The sequence below is a fragment of the Marmota flaviventris genome, chromosome X (genome assembly GCF_047511675.1).
Source record: "Marmota flaviventris isolate mMarFla1 chromosome X, mMarFla1.hap1, whole genome shotgun sequence".
Taxonomy (NCBI): domain Eukaryota; kingdom Metazoa; phylum Chordata; class Mammalia; order Rodentia; family Sciuridae; genus Marmota; species Marmota flaviventris.
The window spans coordinates 46,675,918-46,698,510 of NC_092518.1; the positions used below are offsets into that span (position 1 = coordinate 46,675,918).

The 22,593-nt window shown below is 45.4% G+C and overlaps 2 protein-coding genes and 1 non-coding gene across 7 annotated transcripts in view; 2 read left to right on the top strand and 1 right to left on the bottom strand.

Annotated features, from left to right (window-relative positions):
- The window catches only part of Pfkfb1 (6-phosphofructo-2-kinase/fructose-2,6-biphosphatase 1), a 151,234-nt gene that overhangs the window by 78,107 nt on the left and 50,534 nt on the right, over nucleotides 1–22,593 (bottom strand). The window contains exons 9-13 of one of the 4 annotated variants that reach the window (XM_071606775.1): nucleotides 21,925–22,029; nucleotides 17,267–17,396; nucleotides 14,659–14,721; nucleotides 13,575–13,639; nucleotides 9,965–13,253 (exon numbers count right to left, since the gene is read on the bottom strand). In XM_071606775.1, coding sequence (XP_071462876.1) covers nucleotides 13,194–13,253; nucleotides 13,575–13,639; nucleotides 14,659–14,721; nucleotides 17,267–17,396; nucleotides 21,925–22,029 — 423 coding nt within the window. In that variant the 3' untranslated portion in view covers nucleotides 9,965–13,193. Of the gene's footprint in view, nucleotides 1–9,964; nucleotides 13,640–14,658; nucleotides 14,722–17,266; nucleotides 17,397–21,924; nucleotides 22,030–22,593 lie in introns of those variants that run through there. The other 3 variants (XM_027950217.3, XM_071606773.1, XM_071606774.1) reach the window with 3 other exon arrangements.
- LOC114104185 (trophinin) lies at nucleotides 372–11,182 on the top strand. Of its 2 annotated transcripts, XM_071606771.1 has the most exons (12): nucleotides 372–410; nucleotides 1,752–1,839; nucleotides 2,110–3,285; nucleotides 3,921–4,025; nucleotides 4,123–4,186; nucleotides 4,590–4,669; nucleotides 5,147–5,238; nucleotides 6,268–6,347; nucleotides 6,441–6,483; nucleotides 6,878–6,940; nucleotides 7,486–7,600; nucleotides 8,318–11,182. In XM_071606771.1, exons 2-12 carry the CDS (start codon nucleotides 1,795–1,797, stop codon nucleotides 11,180–11,182), a joined length of 4,728 nt encoding a protein of 1,575 aa, XP_071462872.1. In that variant the 5' UTR covers nucleotides 372–410; nucleotides 1,752–1,794. The 2 variants fall into 2 exon arrangements, with proteins under 2 accessions (XP_071462872.1, XP_071462873.1); XM_071606772.1 differs by lacking the exon at nucleotides 372–410 and having other exon boundaries at nucleotides 1,756–1,839; nucleotides 2,156–3,285.
- On the top strand, nucleotides 7,142–7,270 carry LOC114104192 (small nucleolar RNA SNORA11). The gene has a single exon (XR_003584805.1). It is a non-coding gene; the product is annotated as a small nucleolar RNA SNORA11 (small nucleolar RNA).

The following is a 22,593-nucleotide window of genomic DNA, read 5'->3' on the forward strand; positions in this document are numbered from 1 at the left end:
GAATATATATATGATGAGGGAGCATCCTATCTTTTAATCTTTAGACTCTAAATATCCTAATTTGTTGGGATAGAGGGGGCTGTAGGAAGGGGTGGTGTGGGAGCTCTAGAAGGAACAGGAGAATCCAACAGGAACAGGGATACAGAATGGAGAATAGGGAAATCAAATGGAGAAGAGGAGCGAGTGATTGCTGAATAACGGGCAGTAAACAGAAATGAGGAGCTACACTGAGGAGAATGGAAAGTTGGAAGTAGGGAGGGGGAGGGAGAGAGGGCAGACCAGCAGGGACCGAGACCCCCTCCGGAGGCGGAAAGAGGCAGGACCACTTCCGGCCAGGGAGGCGGGGGACTGGCTCAGACCTAAGGAGAGGCTTGGAGAGAGCAGACGCTTTCTGGACTCCAGAGGACGAGGTGAGCTGAGGTGCCCAGCTTTAGTGAAGAACCTCTGGGGGCCTCTGGGCTGAGGCTTCAAGGCTCCTGACTCCATACAGCCTTAAGGTTTGAAGAAACCCTACTCAGGGTTTGGGATCTAACCGCATAGAAGTGGTTGTGTTTAGCGGTGCCTGGACCCGATTCTCATGGGAAAAGGGAGGAGGAGGAATACCCTGTGGGCACTAGAAAGGTCTGAACTCGGTTCCGCGGGAGAAAGGTGGGATGTAGACCTGCTTGGGGTCATAGAAAAGGAAAGATGGAGAAATATTTCAGGCGGTAGAAAGAAGGGTGGAGGACCCAGTTCGGGAGGGAGATGAGAGACAGACAGCGGGATCCCGTTCAGGCTGGAGAAAGGGGGCAGGACCCAGTTTGGGTTAACGAAAGAAGGGGTCGGTACTGAGGAAGGAGGGGGCAGGATTTTTTCCTTTTTTTTTTTTTAAATTAAGCGGCTGAAAGGACCAGGCTCTGAAGGGAGAAAGGAAGGGCTAGAATCCGGTTGGTTCTGGTTTGAAGAAGGGAAGAGACGGAACCTGGTAGGGATTTTGGAGAACAGGGAACACACAGGTTAATACCGTTGGATTTGTTGGTGGGGTATCCATGTTGCAGAAAGGGCGGGGCCGGGCACTTGCAGACGTGGAAAGAGGGGGGAGCTGTGTTGGGGAAGGGGCGGTGCAGAGACTTGCCGCAGAACGGAGGGAGGGGGCTTATTAAGAGGAGGGGAGGGGAGGTGCGGAGAAGTACTGCAGAACAGAGGGAGGGGGCATATCCGAAAGGGGTGGTGCGTGGCTGTACTGCAGAGGAGGGGTGGGCGGTGTTGGGGAAGGGGTGGTGCGAAGCAGTACTGCAGATCGGAGGGAAGGAGCCAGTGTTGGGGGAAGGGTTGAACCGGGATGTGATGCAGTTAGAAAGAGGGGGTGAGGGGTGGGACCGAGGTGTTTTGTTGCTCTGAGAGCAGGGGCTAGAGACGGTCCAGTCCATCAAGGCGCATGCGCACTGGGGGCCTCGAACGGGTTCGTCTGAGAAAGCGGTGTGCCGAAGGTGGGGGCTCTGTTTGGTGCGCATGCGCACTCTCAAATTGCAGTAGGGGGCGTTCGTAGGTGCAGGGGCGTTGTCATAGAACTGACTTGCCATCTTGGAAAAATAAAAACGCTGCTGGTGGCCGGAAACCAGACCGCCTGGGTTTCTAGGTAATGAGAACCCAGGAGTTGAACGGTTTGGGGTCCAAGGTTAGGTGAGACCCTCCCTGCCTTCAAATGAGGCAAAACCTCTGATGAATCTCCCTCTCCTTCTCTCCCTCCTTATCATTCTCCCCAAATTCAGCCTATTTCTCTCAGGCTCAGCTTTTACTTGGCTTTCCAGAAAGATGGATAGAAGAAATGACTATGGTTATAGAACAACGGTGTTCCAGGTGAGGCCTCTCTGCATTCTTATCAGGCTATCTACCCTATCCTGAGTTAATTGCATGTGAGCCCCCCACCACCCTGTATTAGCATAATTGCCTGCCTAATCTGTCTCAATTCTCCTTTGCATGGTGGAAGGGGAGGGGGAGGAGTGGAAAACCTGCCTGATTGTATCACCCCCTTCAATCAAACACCGTTCAGAAGAAAGAGAAGCTTTCTGGAAAGGGGTGGGCATAGGGAGGCAGGTAGCCCAAAGGATCATAATCCTAAGTGTGTAGGGCCCTCTGCCTCCCTCTGGGAGCCTGGGGCTTCCCTTCCCTCCAGATGTACAGACTGAGACCACAGAAGAGGACAGTGTCTTGCTGATGCATACCCTGTTGGCGGCAACCAAGGACCCACCTGTTGCCAACCGACCTAAGAAAAGCAAGACCAAGAAGACTTCTCTTAAGGCTGTTACTAAGTCTGCACCTGCTGCCTCTCCAGTCCCAACTGCCAATGAGATTGCCACCAACAAGCCCAAAATAACTTTACAGGCTTTAAACTTGCCCATGCTCACTCAGATCAGCCAGTCTTCAGCTACTACTGAGGTAGCCAATATTCAGGCTTCTTCAGTCACTGTTCAGCCTAAAAAAGCCAACAAGACAAAGAGAGTTTCTGCCAAGGTAACCCAAGGCTCCCAGGCCCCAACTGGGAGTGAGGGTGTTACTACCCAACTCAAGTCACCCTTGCAGACCCTAAACCTACCGGTGATTTCACAGACTATCCAGGTTCCAGTTGCCAGTGAGTCAGCCAGTTCCCTGGCCTTGATAGTCTCTACCAAGCCTAAGAAAGCTTCCAAGGCCAAGAAGGCTGCCAATAAGACCATAGCTAGTGCCACTGAAATCTTACCAGCTCCAACTACTATCCACATAGCTACTACCCAAGGCCAAATTACCAGCGAGACAGCCAATATCCAAGCTACAGCAGCCTCTATCAGAACCAAGAAAGCTCCCAAGGCCAAGAAGACAACTGCTAAGGCCCTAAATACTGACACAGAACATCTAGAGTCTCCAAATTCTACTGAGGCAGTGAGCAGGCAGATTGAGGCCACAGCAGCAGCTCTCCGGCCCAAAAAGCCCAAGGGAAAGAAGGTTGTCAATAAGGGCCCAAATTCTGCCTCTGAGATCACTGAGGCTCCACCCACCACTCAGATGGTTACAAACCAAACCATAGTAGCTACTATTCGAGTCAAGAGAGGGTCTAGGGCTCGAAAGGCTGCCACTAAGGCTCGGGTACCTGAAAGCCAGACCCCAATTGCTGACCAGGGGGCTCAGATGAAGATGGCTGCCTCTCAGACCAGCATAAGCGCCCTTGAGACTCAGGTTGCGGCTGCTGTCCAGGCCCTGGCAGATGACTATTTGGCTCAGTTGAGTCTGGAGCCCACAACTAGGACCCGGGGCAAGAGAAACCGAAAGGTGAGATCTCTGACAGCATCCTTAAGTTTGTAATTCTTTTCTATTCCTGTTTTCCTTGTTTGCTCATTTCTTCTATAAACATTTACTGAACCTTATTACTAGTCCCTGTGTTCATATAGGATATGGGAGATGCTGATAAGAATGGAATATAGTTTGTGACCCACTAGCAGTTCACAGAGTGGTGGGGAAGTAAGATATCTATATACTTAGATATAACCTGTATGTAATTCACCCTGTATTTACATAGTGGTCACCATGTTCCAGACTTTGGGTTGGGTACATTTACAAAAGCCATGCCTTTATATCTTGAAAGGGATACAGGGACCATAAGTTCTAGTTTTACAGATAAGTAAACTGAGTCCCACTGAAGTGAAGTTACTTGTCCAGGGAGTACAGCTAGCAGAGTCTAGTGATACCCAAGTAAGCAGAGCTGTCCCAGGCCCTTAGGTTATTCTAGCCTGAACAGGGCAATTAAATTTCTGCCTGGAAGACAGTGGAAGAAAATCCCAGGACTCTGGGTAGCCAATGGCAGGGTCAGGCCCCACTGTAGGGGGGAGTTGAAGGGGACTTGCTGGAAGAGACAGCCATATCTTTCACCTGGTAACTCGGGACCTTTCTTCTTTCTCGTGATGAAGTCCAAACATCCAAATGGGGATGAGAGAAGTGGCAGTAATTATAGGCGGATCCCATGGGGCCGGAGGCCTACGCCACCACGAGATGTGGCCATTTTGCAAGAAAGGGTAAGAATCCAATGCTGCCTCCTCTGTTTTCTTCCTCTGCCTCTTTTCTGCCATCTTACAAGTATATTGAGATCTCACCATCTTTCCCTTTTTTCAGGCAAATAAATTGGTGAAATACCTGTTGGTTAAGGATCAAACAAAGATCCCCATAAAGCGCTCAGGTAGTGTCCTACCAATCCTCCTCTTTGAGCCACCCTATCCCATAGTCTGGGGTTAATCCTTTACCTTTATGGCTTGCTTATTCTCTGATATCTCTACCATTGCTTTCCTCCTACATCATCAGAGCTAGCATCTTTTAATAACCTAGTTCAAGGCTCTGATTGCACTGACCCCACTGGGCTGACAAAAGGGCTATAGTTGGTGCTGGGTTGTGTCTCAGTGGTAGAGCACTTGCCTAGCATGTGTGAGGGAACTGGGTTTGATTCTCAGCACCACATATAAGTAAAAATAAAAATAAATAAAGATCCATCAACAGCCAAAAAAACCCATTCTTTTTTTAAAAAAAGGGCTGCAGCTCTATGGCCCATGCTCAGACCAGGTGTTCCTACCTCTCCCTTCTTGTAGACATGCTGAAGGATGTCATCCAAGAATATGATGAATATTTCCCAGAGATCATTGAACGAGCAAGCTACGCTCTGGAAAAGGTGAATGGGCAGCCTGGGGTATGGGTGCACTGAGGAAGCCTTGAATGGAACAAAGGTATACAATCACAATCTCCTTCTGGGGAGAACCACAGAGGTTATCACTGTACAGATGGGTCCAAAGAGGAGCATAGACCAGCTATGGGTCGCACTGCTAGTCAGGGGTAAAAAGCACAGTGAAGACCCAAGCCATTCAAATTAGTCCTGGCTTCTGTCTGCTGCTAGATGAATATTTCAGATGCTCACCTCTGTGTCTCCTTAGATTCACACAAATCACAAAGATAATGTTGATGAAAGTAGTACATTTATTGCATGTTTAGCGTGCTGGGCACTTAGTTATGTACTTTACATGCATTACCTCACTGATTGTGCATATATACAAAACCCCCAGTTATATGGGAAGCTGCCTAATGCCTGGGAAACTCATTGATGACTGAATTAAAATTTTGTGATCTCACAAGCTAATATTTTGTTTGACAGATGTTTCGAGTCAATCTGAAGGAAATCGATAAGCAAAGTAGCTTGTATATTCTGATCAGCACTCAGGAATCCTCTGCAGGCATACTGGGAACGTAAGCTGGGAAAGGGCTGGGGTCAGAGGGGGCTTCTACTTTCATCCATGGCACTACCCCTTTCTTGCTGTCTCCTCCAACATCCTCTTCTTGCTCTCTCCTCCAACATCCTCTTAGAGGATTGGAAAGATGGATCCTAAAAAGACCCTGTGCCAGCTCCTATTCATGGTTGGAGACCCATACACAATAGCAGTACATGATTATGATTGACTGAAGGGTGTAGGAGGCTGGGTTGGACATTCCTGCTATCAGACTAGTTGTCTCTCCAGATAGAAACTTCCCAGGAAACCAGGCCTGTTGTTGCCTGTTTTCTTCCTACTGAGTGCCTGGCCTTGCCTTGGCAGAATGGTTCTCATGGGAAGGCTTCCTAATGTAGGTGGATCATGATGCTCCAAGGACAAGAAAAGGTTGAATATACTTCTGCATATATATCTTTGTGTAGTGCTTACTCCTTCCTTCCGTGCTCTGGGGATTTAGAAAAGAAAAAACTGCTGTCTCTGTCCTCAAGGAGTACACAATCTAACTGAGAATGCTAGACTTACCCCTAGGAGGTAACCAGTCCAGGCAAGGAATGACCACGAATAGAATCATGGCTTAGACTTGAAATCAGAATTGCAGAATCACTATAGACTCACATGAAAGAAACCATATCATGGCTCCACCTCCCAAGATCATGAGAAGTGGCATCACTGGGGTTCTGCCTAGAATTTGCTCAGGTATGAGGGCTCTGGGAGAGAAGGGACTCATATTGACTGGGTGCCTGTGTTGTGCCCAGTTGACAGGCATTCCTTCATTTTCATGGCAACCTGGGGTGGGAGGTAGAACATGATTTTCCAATTTTGCTGAATGTGAGACTTTGACTCATGGGTCTTAAGTGCCTTGCCTGGGGTCACATGGAGTTGTAAGCACAGACAGGACAGAATTCTCCAAAATCTGAGGGATCTGGGAGAGTCTAGACTTTTGAGCTGGCTGGTGTGTCTTGTATGTGGCTCCAGGACATAAACCTTCTCTGTCCTATTATTCCTTTAGGACCAAGGATACACCCAAGCTGGGTCTCCTCATGGTGATTCTGAGTGTCATTTTTATGAATGGCAACAAGGCCAGTGAGGGTGAGTGGCTGGGCATGCAGCTGAATGGGTGGCTGTGCTCTGAATTCCATGTGTTCATTTTCTGTCCCTGTCCCCTCTTGCCTCCCCTTGCAGCTGTCATCTGGGAGGTGCTGCGCAAGTTGGGGCTACGCCCTGGGTATGATTGGGCTCTCTCAGCGCTTGCTGTCCGTGTTGTCCTTTGGCAAGAGAGGACGGTCCCAGGATTGCATCAGCCTGGTGGTCTGGTGGCGCGGGTGGGGGGTGCTGGGCTGGGTGGATGGGAAAATGATTCTGAACTCTTTACTCCCTTTCTCCTTTATGTCCTCCATCTGTTCTGAGCTGAGATGTAAGATAAACCTTCAGGGATCCCTGAGAAAGAGCCATCTGGCCTCCGGCTGCTTGCTTCTTCTAGTGGCTATGTGCTCACTACTTTCTTCTCTTCGTTGAGACTGCCCCATGTGCTAGAGAGGTTTCCTTCCAGTTGGGAAATGCCTCTGCACTAATCTGGGCAGTTTTGGTCTGTGTTCATGGGTTATTTTTCCCATTGCCAGGGTGAGACATTCACTTTTTGGGGAAGTGAGGAAGCTCATCACAGATGAATTTGTAAAGCAAAAGTAAGTGGTGTTTGGGGGTTTTATTTGACCCTGATGTGTTCTGGGGGTGCTAGTCTAGTTCAGAAAGTGTTTAGTCAGTGCCTTCTTGATGCTGTCTTTAGAGGGATGAGCATCTTGTGTTCTAAAAATGAGTCCTGTCTGAAATTCCCATGGAGGGACATATCCAGGACTAGGAACAGACTAACACAATGCCCTTGCAATGGGGTGTGCTCAGAGCAGGGGGCCTGAAGAATGGCTTCTCTGTTTACAACACACCCAACAGCAATCTGGGTTTACTCCTCACAGGTGGCAGGATACATTGGCCTTCCTGTGACATCATGCCCTATATATATATACCCCAGGTGCCTTTGCACAGGGTCATTGGGAAATGGTCTTGGAAGGCCAAGACCATGAACTATGTGTGGGAATGAATCTTGGGCTGGAGAGTCTTGGAAATACCTCTGTAGGGGCTATTTAGCATTTGTGTAGAAGAGGTTGTCATATGAGACCTAGTGGTTAAACAACAGGTTTGCTTGGCTAGAAGTAAGATTTGTTTCCTTTCCAAGGTACCTGGAGTATAAGAGGGTCCCCAACAGCAGACCACCTGAGTATGAGTTCTTCTGGGGCCTGCGCTCTTACCATGAGACTAGCAAGATGAAAGTCCTCAAGTTTGCATGCAAGGTAACATAGCTGCCTGATTTGGCATGTTAAGGGAATGGCATGTCTCTGGCTGACAAAGCCTGTGTGTAGTAATAGACAGGTACAGAACAACCTGCAGTTTATATGTAAATATATGAAGCCTCATTAATAGCCCAGAATGTTGCTGGAAATATAGTTTACATTGTTTTATTCATTCCTATGCTTTGTATTAATTAGTTCAGGCTTCTATAACAAAATATCATAAATTGAGTGGTTTAAAAACAGAAATTTGTTTTCTCACAGTTATGGAGGCTGAGAATCCCAGATCAAGGTCCTGCACAGTTGGTTTCTGGTGAGGGCTCTCTTCCTGGCTTAGAAAAAGCTGCCTTCTTGCAGTGACCCTTCTTACAAGGACACTAATCCTATTGGATGAGGGCCCCACCCTTAAGACCTTATTAACTAACTATAAATTACCTCTGTAACAGCCCTATCTCCCCAAACAGTCACACTGGGCATACTGTCATTTCCCATATTATGAATGAAGACACTTGGGTTCAATAAAGTTAAATAACTTGTCCATAATTTTATTGTTCCTAAGTTATCAGAGCTGAAATTAGATCCCAGGACTGACCCATGACAGAGCCTTAATAAGAATTTTTAAAAATTAATGCTCTTAATTTTATCCAAAGCTCTTAGTAGGTGCTTCACATATCATTACAAAGGTTCTTTTCTTTATAATGATTATTATTTCCATTTAAGGTGCAGAAGAAAGACCCCAAAGACTGGGCTGCTCAGTATCGGGAGGCAGTGGAGATGGAAGTCCAAGCTGCAGCTGTGGCTGTGGCTGAGGCTGAGGCCAGGGCTGAGGCAAGAGCCCAAATGGGGATTGGAGAGGAAGCTGTGGCTGGGCCTTGGAATTGGGATGACATGGATATCGACTGCCTAACAAGGGAAGAATTAGGTGATGATGCTCAGGCCTGGAGCAGATTTTCATTTGAAATTGAGGCGAGAGCCCAAGAAAATGCAGATGCCACCACCAATGTCAACTTCAACCGAGGAACTAGCACCAGGGGTGGTTTCAGTGATGGTGCTAGTATTAGCTTTAATGGTGCACCCGGCCCCAGTGATGGCTTTGGTGGTGGAGCTGGTATTACCTTCGGAGGTGCACCCAGCACCAGTGCTAGCTTCAGCAATGCAGCCAGCATTAGCTTTGGTGGCACATCCAGTACCAGTGCCAGTTTCAGCAGTGCAGCCAGCATTAGCTTTGGTGGTGCACCCAGCACTAACACTAGTTTCAGCGGTGGAGCCAGCATTAGCTTTGGTGGTGCACCCAGTACCAGTGCCAGCTTCTGCAGCACAGCCAGCATTAGCTTTGGTGGCACACCTAACACTACTACTAGTTTCAGTGGAGGAGCCAGCATTAGCTTTGGTGGTGCACCCAGCACTAGCACTAGTTTCAGCAGCACAGCCAGCATTAGTTTTGGTGGTGCACCCAGCACAAGCACTAGCTTTAGTGGAGGAGCCTGCATTAGCTTTGGTGGTGCACCCAGCATCGGCACCAGCTTTAGTGGGGGAGCCAGCATTAGCTTTGGTGGTGCACCTGGCACCGGCACTAGTTACAGTGGTGGAGCCAGCATCAGTTTTGGTGGTGCACCTTGTACAAGTGCCAGTTTCAGTGGTGGAGCCAGCTCTGGCTTTGGAGGCACGCTCAGCAGCACCACAGCTGGCTTTAGCAGTGCACTTAGCACTAGCACCAGCTTTGGCAGTACACCCACCACAAGCACTGTCTTCACTGGCGCACTTAGCACCAGCACTGGCTTTGGAGGCACACTTAGCACCAGTGTATGTTTTGGTGGCTCTCCAAGTTCTGGTTCCAGCTTTGGTGGCACACTCAGTACTAGTATCTGTTTCGGTGGCTCTCCTAGCACCAGCACTGGTTTTGGTGGTACACTAAGCACCAGTGTCTCCTTTGGTGGCTCTTCTATCACCAGTCCTGACTTTGGAGGTACACTAAGCACCAGTGTCTGCTTTGGTGGCTCTCCTAGTACCAGTGCCAGCTTTGGTGGTGCACTTAATAGCAGTGCTGGCTTTGGCGGTGCCATCAGCACCAGTGCCGGCTTTGGTGATGCCATCAGCACCAGTGCCAACTTTGGCAGTGCACTCAACAGCAGTGCTGGCTTTGGCAGTGCCATCAGCACCAGCTCCAGCTTCAGTGGTGCACTCAACAGCAATGCCAGCTTCAGCAGTGCCATTGGCACCAGTGCTGGCTTTGGTGGTGCCATCAGCACCAATACTGGCTTTGGCAGTACACTCAATAGCAGTGCCGGCTTTGGCAGTGTCATCAGCACCAGTGCCGGCTTTGGAGGTGCACTCAGCAGCAGTGCCGGCTTTGGCAATGCCATGAGTACCAGTGCTGGCTTTGATGGTGCTGTCAGTACTAGTGCTGGCTTCAGTGGTGCACCAAGCACCAACCCTGGCTTTGGTGGTGCATTCAGCACCAGTGCTGGCTTCAGTGGGGCACTTAGTACCACTACTGACTTTGGCAGTACTCACAGCAACAGCATTGGCTTTGGCAGTGCTCCCAGCACCAGCGTCAGCTTTGGTGGTGCTCACAGCACCAGCCTCTGTTTTGGTGGAGCTCCCAGCACCAGCCTCTGCTTTGGCAGTGCATCTAACACCAACCTATGCTTTGGTGGCTCTCCTAGCACCAGTGCCTGCTTTAGTGGTGCCACCAGTGCCAGTTTTAGTGATGGACCCAGCACCAGTGCCGGTTTCAGCTTTGGTAATGGGTTAAGCACCAGTGCTGGATTTGGAGGTGGACTGAGCACCAGTGCTGGCTTCGGTGGCAACCTAGGCACCAGTACTGGCTTCGGTGGCGGCCTAGGCAGTGGCTCCGGCTTCGATGGTGGCCTAGGTACCAGTGCTGACTTTGGTGGCGGACTAAGCACCAGCGCTGGCTTCGGTGGCGGACTAGGCACTGGCACTGACTTTGATGGTGGACTAGGCACCGGCACTGGCTTTGGTGGTGGATTAGGTACCAGTGCTGGCTTCAGTGGCGGACTGGGCACCAGCACTGGCTTTGGTGGCGAACTAGTCACCAGTGATGGCTTTGGTAGTGCACTGGGTACCAATGCTGGTTTTGGCAGCACACTTGGCACTGGTGTGGGTTTTAGTGGTGGCCTCAGCACCAGCGATGGCTTTGGCGGTGGGCCTAATGCCAGCTTTGACAGAGGACTGAGTACCATCATTGGCTTTGGCAGTGGTTCCAACACCAGCACTGGCTTTACTGGCGAACCCAGCACCGGCACCAGCTTCAATAGTGGACCCACTTCTATTGTTGGCTTCAATAGTGGACCGAGCACTGGTGCTGGCTTCTGCAGTGGGCCAAGCACTGGTGGCTTTGGTGGTGGACTGAGCACCGGAGCTGGCTTTGGCGGACCGAGCACCGGAGCTGGCTTCGGTGGTGGACTGGGCACCAGTACAGGCTTCGGTGGACCAAGCAGCAGTGCTGGCTTCGGTGGTGGACCAAGCAGCAGTGCTGGATTCGGCGGTGGACCGAGCACCGGTTCTGGCTTTGGTGGTGGACCTAATAGCCTTGGTGCCTGTGGCTTCTCCTACGGCTAATGAAGTTTCAGGTGAATGCCATATTTCCATAGCCAGAGTCCATGGGGTTGGGTATAATATTTGGGATATTATATTTAGAAGAAACCATGAGGGAGGGGGGCTGAGTGGGAAGATGAAGGCAATGAAGGAAGTATGAGAAAACAGTATATTTGGTCCTAAAATGTTTTTGGTGTTTCATTTTCAGGTTTATTCCCCATGTTTACAGACACCACTAATAAATTGCAGCAGTCTTTCCCATGGAGCCAAGGTACAGCCTTGGAATCTTTGTCCACACAGCAGTCCTAAGCAGCTACTACCAATCAGCTGAGGGTGACATGCTTTGAAAAAAATCTGTTCGCTGTTCTTGCTTTCTTGTTTGCTTTCTGTGTGCTGTCATATTTTGGTATTAGAGTTATTAAATTTGCAAAATGAATTGGAGTTTTTTTCTTTTAATTTGCTTAGGTAATTGTGAGTGACACTTTGGGTTTGTAGAAGAGCTAGAGATCAGCATAGCTCTTTTGGGAATGTGGGGTCCAGCTTCAGGCTAAAAGGCAGGTATTTCTTCAGTGGGGGGAAGCCTAGGAAAGCATGGCAAACCCGAGGATAATAGCTTGAAAAAAATACGAAGGGGGGAAGCCAAAAGCAGAATGCAAAGAGAAAGAGTTCTAGAGTGTAAGTACAGATTCGTTTTGAATTATCTGTAAGAATGGAGGGACAGAAGGGGGGGCAACTAGGGGTAAACATGGGAACAAGGGACAGTTTTCCTGGATTAGGAAAGTCTTAAGCATATTGTAAAGACTATGACACCAAAACCAATAGAGAGGGCCAGAAGGTAGATGGAAGAGTCAGGAATTGACAGAAGTAGTCCAAGAGGGTGGGGTGGGATAAGGTACCAGAAAATAGAACATGACTATTGAACAGGATTTAGGCGTATGGAAGCAGATGAATATAGATCATCATCATTTTAAGCAGTGATCTACAACCTGTAGTAGGTCTCAACAAAAATGGAGGTATGAATTATTTAGGGTTTGGATCTCATTGGGTGGTTATGATGAAAGAACAAGAGAACAAAGGCAGCAAGTGTGTGAATAAAGTCTTTTGAAGACTTTTTACCACTGGGTCACTTGGTGCTTGTCTCATAGTTGATGTATAGATAGTAACTTAAGAGGCAGACCATAGGACCCAAGCTGGTTAGGGATGGAAGAAAACTGAGGCAGAAGACTGATGGGTTGGGAGATAATGGGGAAGTCAAAGGACTATACTCTTGATGTACAAGTACTGCCCATTAAGAAATACCACATGTATGCCTACTGTGTGGAGGTGTGCTATTAGGGACCCTATGAATGACAGAGTTGTGAAGACTCATGAATGAGAGTGGGATGCTTGAACTCAAGGTCAGACCGAGGAGATGATGCCAAGATCCATGGGATGATAGGGTGTTGATCACTGGAGTTGAGGGGATCAGAGTGTGAGGCCTGTGTGATGGTCAGTCATTCACATGGACAGAAAACACTCAGGATGGCAACAAGAGTTAGAGAAGATGATCACTTGCCCAAGTGCCAGATTCTTCTCTGAAAATAGGGATAAAGGTGTCCTGCCCCCATTTACATCAACCACCAAGGAACAAGCTCCACCAGCACTCACAAGGACCTATCTTCTCCCCCATCTTTGCAGGTACTACCCCAAACTCTCAGGAACTCCTCACCCATTCCACATCCACAACACCAGAACTGGGTCAGGATCAGAATCTCGAAAACAATGGGAGAAGTCTCCCTATGACCTTCTCCTGTCCTCCTATAGGCAGTAAGAGAAGTCTTCATTGATCAGAGAATAGGAATTAAGAAAGAGCCTCATCCAGAGCTAGGTTGCTCCTTGGTAGTAGCTAGGAACTGAGACCTGTTTGGGAGCTGCTGAGGATTTCTTCTCCCAGTGAGGCCAAAGCCACAATCTTCTCAAAATAGGAGAATAGCAAGGACAGCAGTTCCTAAAGGTGGAAGATAGGACCGAAGCAGTTTGACATCTCAGAAAGATCTCAATAATGGGCAGGGACAGTGTCCAGGGCTTCCTCGGGTTCCCGGGAAATGTCCACATTCTGAGAAGAGAGTGCCCAGGGTTAATAAGAAAGAAGGAGACAGCAGTGTGGGGCCCTAGGACCTCCCCTGCCTCTTGTCCTTACTGTCAGATTCCCCTCTTTCAACCAGCTCTGAGTCCTGACCCTCTTCTTAGGAAGGCCTGGGGGGTGAATCTCAGTGTAAGGTCTTTTGGGCAGGGATTGTCTAGGTGTCTTAGGTCTTGGCTGTATTTCCTACATTTCTGGATTTTTTCCTTCTGGTGATGTGAAACACCCAGGATCTGGGAGGGTGCTTTCACCATGTGCTGTGTCCACATGGGCTTGGGTGTGGAATCTACCTACCTCAGGCTTCTCTCGGTGTGTGTTCACAGCCTCCACATTCAGGTAGATGGACTCCACTTTGCAGCCTCAGAAAAGAATAACCCATGTGTCTGTAAGCCCCCAAGGTGAGCACAAGTCTTTCCTAAAGTTTCATTCCTACCCCCCCATTATCACTCATACCCCAGCTCCATATTGTATACAGATTGTATCTGCTGGTAGGGAATAGAATTCAGATGAGATATGTGATATGTTGGGAAGATGCCACATAAGAAAGAGGCTGCCAATAGGGCATCATCCCAGCTCTTTCCCTAAGTTCTCTTGACTTCCAATGCTCATTTGAACATGGGGAAAGAGAAGAGAGCAGATCTGTATGGCCTCCCCAAACTCTTTTTGGCCAGTGAGACAGTGATCTAATCTATGTACGAAGGATGGAGCTCTGTGGATCCTCCAAGTTATGCTAGGTGCAGTGGAGGTGAAATAGTCCTGGGCCACTCCCTTAGGCAATTAGGCCCAAGAAAAGTTTATTTTGAGGGCAATGTGGCTATGGCAACACTAGAGGAGTGGAGATCACAAGGAGTTCAAGGGAACCTGAAGAAGGAGGAACATGCATCAGTGGAGCCTGGGGCTGGCAGAAGAGGCCCAATGCTTATAGAAGTCCCTTTAGATCCATTCCTATGGGTAGGCTACATCCCTACTGCAGGCTTCAGTAGGGCATTGTTTCTTCTCACTCCCCCAACCAGATTTGATTCTGTCTTCTCCCTCCTCATGAACCTTTCATAGCTAACTAATGTCCCAATACAGAATATCAACTACCCAGACTGGTCAACTTTACTTTTGTTCCTTTTGGGGACCCCCTCTGGCCTTCTACAGTTTAGTGTTCTATGCTCAGTGCTTGGCAGAGACAGAAAACTGGAGGCAGACCTGGAATTTAGAAACCATCCTGGTTCTTCCCTATTATGTTACCTACCACCAGTCCCGCCTCCAGCAGAATGTCCAACCACCAACCAGGGGCCCACTCCCTGGACTCTTCAGGGCAAATGGTAGGCAGTAGAGGCATGCTCATGGCCTCTATGTACCTTTGCTTAGCTGAGGATGAGGCACTCACCATAAGCCACAGGTGTGAGTTTGAGCACTGTGTGCAGAGGACACTTGAGATAGGGAAGCTCATCTGGAAAGGAGAGGAGTAGGAAGCAGACCTCAGAGACAGTACTGGGCAGGACACCACCTCTCTGGCCACCAGGCTTTCTCAATGCTCCCCCTTTCACTTCCCCTTCCTCAGGTGGGGCTCACCATGGGTGCACGCCTCACATTCTGCAAAGGACAGTACTCAGAGCAATCTACACAGGAAGAAAGGGAGCAGCTAGGCTGGCCTAGAAGTAGGAAGGAAGGATAGCCTTTGAAAAACAGGCATACTATGTGTCCCACAGGAGAGTTGGGCAGGCCATGCAGAAATGGCCACCTCCTCATGCTCAGTGACAATAGGAAATCAAGACAGGCCTCACTCCAGCCCAGCCCAGGCAACTATCCACAGACCTCCCACCACAAAGGCTCACAATTCCCATTGGCAAGTATTTTCTGTGACCATCCAATGTGGCAGAGGTGCATATGGCACTTACCTCTCCCACAGCCTTTTCCTCAGCCTAGGCCTGATATCTTCTATTATCACACTTGTTCATGGACAAATATTGATTCACTCATTTCCAGTTACTATTATGCAGAAAGTTGTTTTGGATATTTATGTACAATTTCCTTTCTGGGCCTATATTTCCATTAATCAGGTAGTCCTGAGAGGAGGAGTGATTAGGCCCAGCCCATGGATTAGGACACTGGGGCTTTAGAGGAAAGGTGCTAGTCTGAGGTCACACAGCCAGAATATGGCAGTGTAAGAACTCAAAACCAGGACCCTTTGAGTACAAGAGCTTGCTCTGCTCCTGCAGTCTGCAGCTGCTGCCAGAGAGGGGCTCACAGCATCCTGGGGGCAACATACCCACTTGCTGGGCACTTTTTCCTGATACCCACCCTCCCAAAACCCCAGGATGCAATACAGACGGTTCCCTACCTCCTTTCATTTAGCTGGAACATGGTCGTGGCTTTCCATCCCTTAGGCCCATTCTAGGCTTTCAAGGCCTGCTACGTCCTTCCCAAACTCCTGAGACATTAGGAATTGTCCTGGGCATTCATCCTGCTTCTCCTTATCATTTTTGGCAGCCCCTGGGCCAAAGGCTGTTGTGGATGATCTCACTGCACCCTCACCAATGTTCTGTGGTCCTGTTCACCCTCATTGTCTACATGAGGAAACAGACTCAAAGAAGGGAAGGCAACTTGACTAAGGTCTATGACTCAGCTCTGCTACTACCTCAACCAGTGACCTTGACCCAGCCACTTCTCTCTCTGGTCCTTGTTGTCCCCATATTATAGGACAGGATTGGATTGGGTGTACCTGAAGCTGTCACAGCCCTATAGTTCTGTGGGTCTGCACTCCTTGCCATATCATCTCTCTGGGTCTTGTCCCATCACTCACCTGAATAACAGGAGAAAGACTATCTGCCCAGCCCTGCCCAACCTGGCTCCTAGGGCAGATGCAAGCAGCTGGCATGGCCTATGTGTGAAAGTGGGTAGAAGTAGAGAAAGAGGGAGGTGCATATGTTCCTCACATACTTTGTGCTCATTTGAAAGGGAAGGGCCTCTGTCATACACCTTGGATCAACTCTGATCTCTGCCACTGTGTAACCCTATGACATTTGGCAAGCTACCTCACCTCTCTAGGCCTTTATTTCCTTATCTAGAAAAAGGAAATCATGTAGTGTCTACCTGATGTGAACATATCAGAAATCTAGCAGTGCAAGGACCCTTATCACACATCCCATAGCTTATTCCCAGTGAGGAAGTTTAAGACCAGGTGGAGGAAATGACTTATCCAGAGTGTTCTTTCTTTTGAAACTAGCATCATAAAAAAGATCAGAATATTATAGACATATAATACAATTTTGCATTGCTCTCAACCCCCCTCAAAATATCCTAGAAATGCCAAAGCTTCAGCATCTATATTAGAAATAGACTTTTATATGTGAAGGTAATTCAACAGTTCCTTGCCCAGCCACCTGCCTTAGTTTCAAGTTTGGTGTATACTGTCAGTGTATAGGTATTCTGTAGATGCCATGTCTAGATTTTTTAAAATAAATTATCGTTTGAAAAAAAAATGAAAGAAGAACCACTGTCTTGGTGAAATGATCCCTTTAGCAAAGCAGAAACCTATAATTAGGAAAACCTATAATTAGAATTATGAGGCCATGAAAGGTCCCACTATCACCTGAGGACACCATGCTTCAGAGAGATACTGACTCAGCATTTTAGGCTGATGTAGACTGTTAATGTCAGCTTTGAAAACATTACATTGGAATAATGCTAATAATATCCCTAAACACTTATATGGCCCACACAGTGTATTATGAAGTGTTCTAAGCTATTTACACATGTTTAATGAAATTTCATCATTCTCCCCATTTTCCAGATGAGGAAACTAAGGCCAGAAGGGTTATAGTACTTTGCCAAAGGAAGTACAGTTAGGAATAATAAGTAAAGTTACAAATAATCTAAATCTAGGCATCCTTGTTTTAGATATTGTGCTTTTAACTACTAAGAAATAAACCTCCAATTGTACATATAAAATCACATTCAGTTCCCCACATCAGGAACAGGAAGGAAGATGTTACCTGAACTTTTATCCAGGAAGTAGGCCAAGAGGCACCGCATGACAGCCTGGTGGCAAATCACCAATACATTTTCCTGTCGTTCTAGCTCCATTATAACCGGCTCCAGACGCTGAACCAGATCCTCATAGGACTAAAGGTAAGAGAAATCTTTGGATAAGGGGGATGAGGCATATTAGCCCAGAGAGGAAGAAATCAAACCTAGGAATCAGGAAACTTGATTCTGGGGCTGAGTGAGTTGTTTACCATGCAGTGTGACCTTAGGTAACTTATTTTCTTTATAGGGTCTCAGTTTCCCATCTGTTAAATGGGTGCAATCAATATAGTGGGCAAAATAGCAATAATAATACTCCCCACTACAAGATGTTTTAATTACACTGTTGACACTTCAAAAGAATAAGGGTAATTTCAACTATAGGATTCCAAAATGGAAAACTTGGTAAAAAGAATAAGTAGTGGGTGTAAAAGCTATCGCTGTCCTGAGTGTATTTTACAATCATAGTAACCAAGCGGTTTGAGTTTTTAAATCCTTAAAGAAACAGGATATAAGGCCTTAGGTGTGCACATTGTGGGGAGCTGGGATTAAGACTCTAACATAACTGGGAGTCCCTTAAAGGGCAAACCTTATACCCTATGTAAAATGTAAAATAGAAAAAGTTCATCCATGGGCAAAGGGAAGCAACAAGAAAATGTATCAGTCTCTCCATGACTTTTGGTGGAAAAAAATTCGGAGATGCCTTCTATAAGAATTTACAGTTGCAAGTATTCCTATAGTTGGGTTGGTGACATGGAATTACACTACCCATGTAGGTTAGAAAATGTTTTGATGAGAGTTTAATAAAAAGTGGTCTCAAGTTGTTAACTCCCGGGAGTGCGTGGAAGAAACAAACGGAAATTCTCTCTGGATTTTTTCACCTCAGGCCACCTGGGATTTCCAAAACAAATTATCACAAATACACAAGGAAATAACCTAGTATGGGTAAGAATAATTAGAAAAACAAGAAGATAATTCTAAAAACTTAAAGGATGCACCATATAAAATAAGTATGTTTGAATTTTTAAGAAATAAAATGATAGACTGTAAGAAATAAGATGGTATCAAATATATGATGCAGATTTCAAAATAAACTAAACAGAAGTTCAGAAATAAAAACTGTAATCATTAAAATTGAAAACTAGCTAGGTATGGTATAGTACATGCCTGTACTACATTCAGGAGCAGAGGCAGGAGAATTGCAAGTTCAAGGCCAGCCTCAGCAACATATCAAGACTGTATCTCAAAATAAAAAATAAAAAAAGAGCTAAGGATGTTGCTCAGTGTGTGGCACTCTGAATTCAATCCCCCAAATCTCAAAAAATTAAAAATTAAATTGAAGGTATAAACAGCATTTTATATAACTTAAGAAAGAGTGACTTGGAAGAGAAAGCTGAAGAAATTACTCAGAATGCAGCAAAGATATACAAACAGCTAAAATTAAGAAGAAAAGTTAGGTGATATGAAAGATAAAGGCAAGATTAACATATGTAACTGTATTCAGAAAAAGATAACAGAAAGAATGTGAGAGAATTTGGAAGATATAATATCTGATGGTTTTCTAGAACTGATGAAAATTCCAACTTTCAGATTCAGGAAATTCAACGAATCCTAATTTAGATAAGTAAAATGAAATTGATATCTAGCCATAATTGTGAAGCTCAAAGGTAACAGAGATAGATTTTAAAAGCAGCAAAAGAGGGCTGGGGTTGTGGCTCAGTGGTAGAGCACTTGCCTAGCAAGTGTGAGGTACTGGGTTTAATCCTCAGCACCACATTAAAAATAAATTAATAAAATAAAGGCATTGTGTCCATCTACAACTAAAACAATTTTTTTAAAAAAGCAGCAAAAGAAAAAAAAAACTAACCAAGTTTCTTAGATTAGAAGCCAGAATGGTAATATCTTCAAAATGCTGAGAATCAACTGTCAGCTTAGAGTTTTATTCCACACCAAAGTTTCATTGGTGATTGAAGACATCCCCCACAAATAGTTTTAGAAAAAAATAAGGAACTTCCAAAGAAAGAAGGGAAAAAAGAACTCGAAAGGCAGTCTTCAGGTTACAAGCAGCAAGAATGATCAAAGGATTTCATAAACAAGTAGTTAAATCTACTGAGATTTTATCTCACTCCTGTCAGAATGGCAATTATCAGGAACACAGGCAACAAAAATATTGGCAAGGATGTAGGGAAAATGGTACATTCATACATTGCTGGTAAGATTGCAAATTGGTGCAACTACTCTGGAAAGCAGTATGGAGATTCCTCAAAAAACTGGGAATGGAACCACCATTTGACCTGGTTAGCCCACTCTTTGGTGTATATCCAAAGGAGTTAAAATCAGCATACTACAGTTATGCAGCCACATCAATGTTTATAGCAGTTTGATTCACAATAGCTAAGCCATGTAACCAAACTAGTTACCCTTTCATAGATGAAAGGATAAATAAAATGTGGTGATATACACAATGGAATATTATTTAGCTATAAAAAGAATGACTTTATGACATTTCTGGTAAACAGATGGATCTGGAGACTACCATGCTAATGAAATAAGCCAGTCCCCCCAAAACCAAAGGTCGAATGTTCTCTCTGATACATGGATGCTAACTCACAACAAGCGGGGGAGAATAGAAGTTCAGTGGAGTGAATTAAACAAAGAGGAATGAAGGGAAGGGAAGGGGAATCAGAGTAGGAGAGAAAACTGAATGAATATAACATGACTTTCCCATGTACATATATGAATACACCACAGCAAATCTCCACCTTATGTACATCCACAAGACTGGGATCCTAATTAGAATAAGACATACCTCATGTTTGTAAAAATATGTCAAAATATACTGTCATGTATAACTAAAAAAAACAAATAAAAAGAATAAAACATAGACAGGCTGGACATTGTGGCACATGCCTGTAATCCTAGCAACTCAGGAGCCTGAGGCAAGAGAATTGCAAGTTCAAAGCCAGTATCAGTGAGTTGAGGCCCTAGGCAACCTTGTCCCCCCAAAATAAAAAGGGTTAGGTTTTTTTTTTGGTTCTAAAAAAAAAGACCCCTCCCCTCCAAAAAAAGGTCTGATGAGGTAACTCAGTGGTTTAAATCCCCAGTACAAAATAAATAAATAAATAAATAAACATTAACTAGATGCAATGGTGATAACAACAGTGCTAATTCATTTGGGGGTTAAGACCAAGGTTGAACTAAAATATAAAACAACATGCAAACTAGGAGAAGGAGAATCCGGAGTTTTAAAGTTCTTTTATTATTTGGGGTGATGGTGGAGAGGTTGATTGTAGGTTTTGTTAATAACACATTAAAATGTTAATTGTTCAAGTCAGTTGCATAACAACACATAGCAATGAATTGAGAGATTCTGAAGTATAATATTTAGACCTCATATCCTTATTAGGATATCTGCAAGAATAAAAAGAATCATGATGAAGTATCTTAAATATGTTAAGGACAACCTCTAAAAGAAAGTAAATATTATATAACTTAAATATAGTAAAAACTCAATCCTAAAGGATACAGGAGAAGAGAAAAAATTAAGCATGGGAAGCTCATGATAAGATAATAGAAATAAACTAAAAAAATCAGTAACTAAAATAAAAGTAAAGGTATGAAACTACCATTTTTAGTTTGGATTAGAAACAGCAAAATACAACTATAAGCTGTTTATAAGAGACACAAAACAAAAAATTTTTGTATGTCTCTTTTTAACAAAGCCTCAAAATATATAAAGGAAAATGATCGCAAATTAAGCCTGACTTTACATTATCATTGCTGAGGATGAAGATAAAATGTGAAAGTTCTTTTTAACTGAACAGAGTATCTATTGTTTTGTCTTCCCAGATGCCCTGGTTTTCTGATAATTGTTCACAGGAGTTTGTTTCAGAAATGGAGTGTGATGAGCAAATGCTCTAATATGTGGAACTGGCTAAGTGGGGGTTGGATAGAAAGCAATAAGTAGTCATTTCATATGCAAATAGGAAAATGATGGTCTGGCTTGTGTGATGGCAAAGAAGTTGATCAAAGTAGTACCTATTGTCCTTTAGGATGATACCAACTGCCCAGAGAGACTGGAGATGTAGTGCACTTGCCAATAAAATGTCTTAAAATTAGAGTATGTTGAAGTATTTCAAGTTTCTCCAGTGAGGTGACCAGAGATAAAGTGTAGGATAAAGTGGGTCCTCCTAAAAGTAGAGAGAAAGCATTGTAGCTTTGTGTGTGTGGAGGGGTATTGAGAATTGAACCCAGGGATGCTCTACCTCTGAGCTATAACCCCAGCCCTTTTTTATTTTTTAAAATTTTGAGACAGGGTCTCACTAAGTTGCCAGGCTGATCTCCAACTTGCAATCCAATCCACTTGCTTCAATCTCTCAAACTGCTGAGATTACAGGTATGCACCCCCATGCCTAGCATATATGTAGCTTTTTAATAAGAGGAATCTGTTGCATATAGCCACGAATTGATGGCCAATGGCCAAATCACTGTGTGCCTTGTAAGATGGCAGATGTTGCAAAACATGCTTTACCCTGTTTCTAAAAATGTTTTGAAACTGGAATTTTGGAAGTTGGAATGGAGATGCTGTGGAGGAGTTCTAAGAATTAGGCCACCCTCCAAAACTTACCTCTCCTTTGGGATAGCGGTAACGATATTTATCTTGGTCCCGTAGTGCAAATTCTTCAGGGTAGTGTTCTTGGATTTCTTCATAGGTCATCTCCTCACAGACACCCTAAGAGAAAGTATTGGGGGACACAAGCATTCGCCTGGTGAAATCCAGACAGCCTTTGCCATAGTTCTAAGACCAATAATATGGTACTTGGGACTTGTGTGAGCACAGCTATGGAGTTGTGTTTGTTATTTGTGGGTGTGTATGTGAATATATATGTGTAGATGGTGTGTACTTGTGTGAGTATAAAAACAATAGTGTGTGGATGGGGGTGTGTTCTGGTTGAGTATATGATGCTTTTCTATGATTGTCTCAGTAGGTATATAAGTATACAATATACATATAATTATGTATTTTTATAAATATGTAGCCCTAAGAATTTGTGGTTGTATCTGCAAGTATGTATGCAGCATGCTTGTTAAAGGACTTAAGCCTTGCATATGTATTGTATTTGTGTGTGTGTGTGTGTGTGTGTGTGTGTGTTATGCCTGTGTGGATGTCTCTGTGGTATGAGTATCCATGCACATCTAAGTGTGTCTGCAGCACGTGGATCCATGAATATGTATCTTTCATGATGTTTCTGTTCTATGTATATTTCTATTCCTGTGTCTGAGGCCTGTGTGAATT

Excerpts from the sequence above, each read along its gene's own strand:
- LOC114104185 (XM_071606771.1), top strand. The coding sequence starts at position 1,795 with ATGGATAGAAGAAATGACTATGGTTATAGAACAACGGTGTTCCAG. Across the intron at positions 4,026-4,122 it reads TGGCCATTTTGCAAGAAAGG|GCAAATAAATTGGTGAAATA; the intron begins GTAAGAATCCAA and ends CCCTTTTTTCAG. Across the intron at positions 6,941-7,485 it reads GATGAATTTGTAAAGCAAAA|GTACCTGGAGTATAAGAGGG; the intron begins GTAAGTGGTGTT and ends TTCCTTTCCAAG.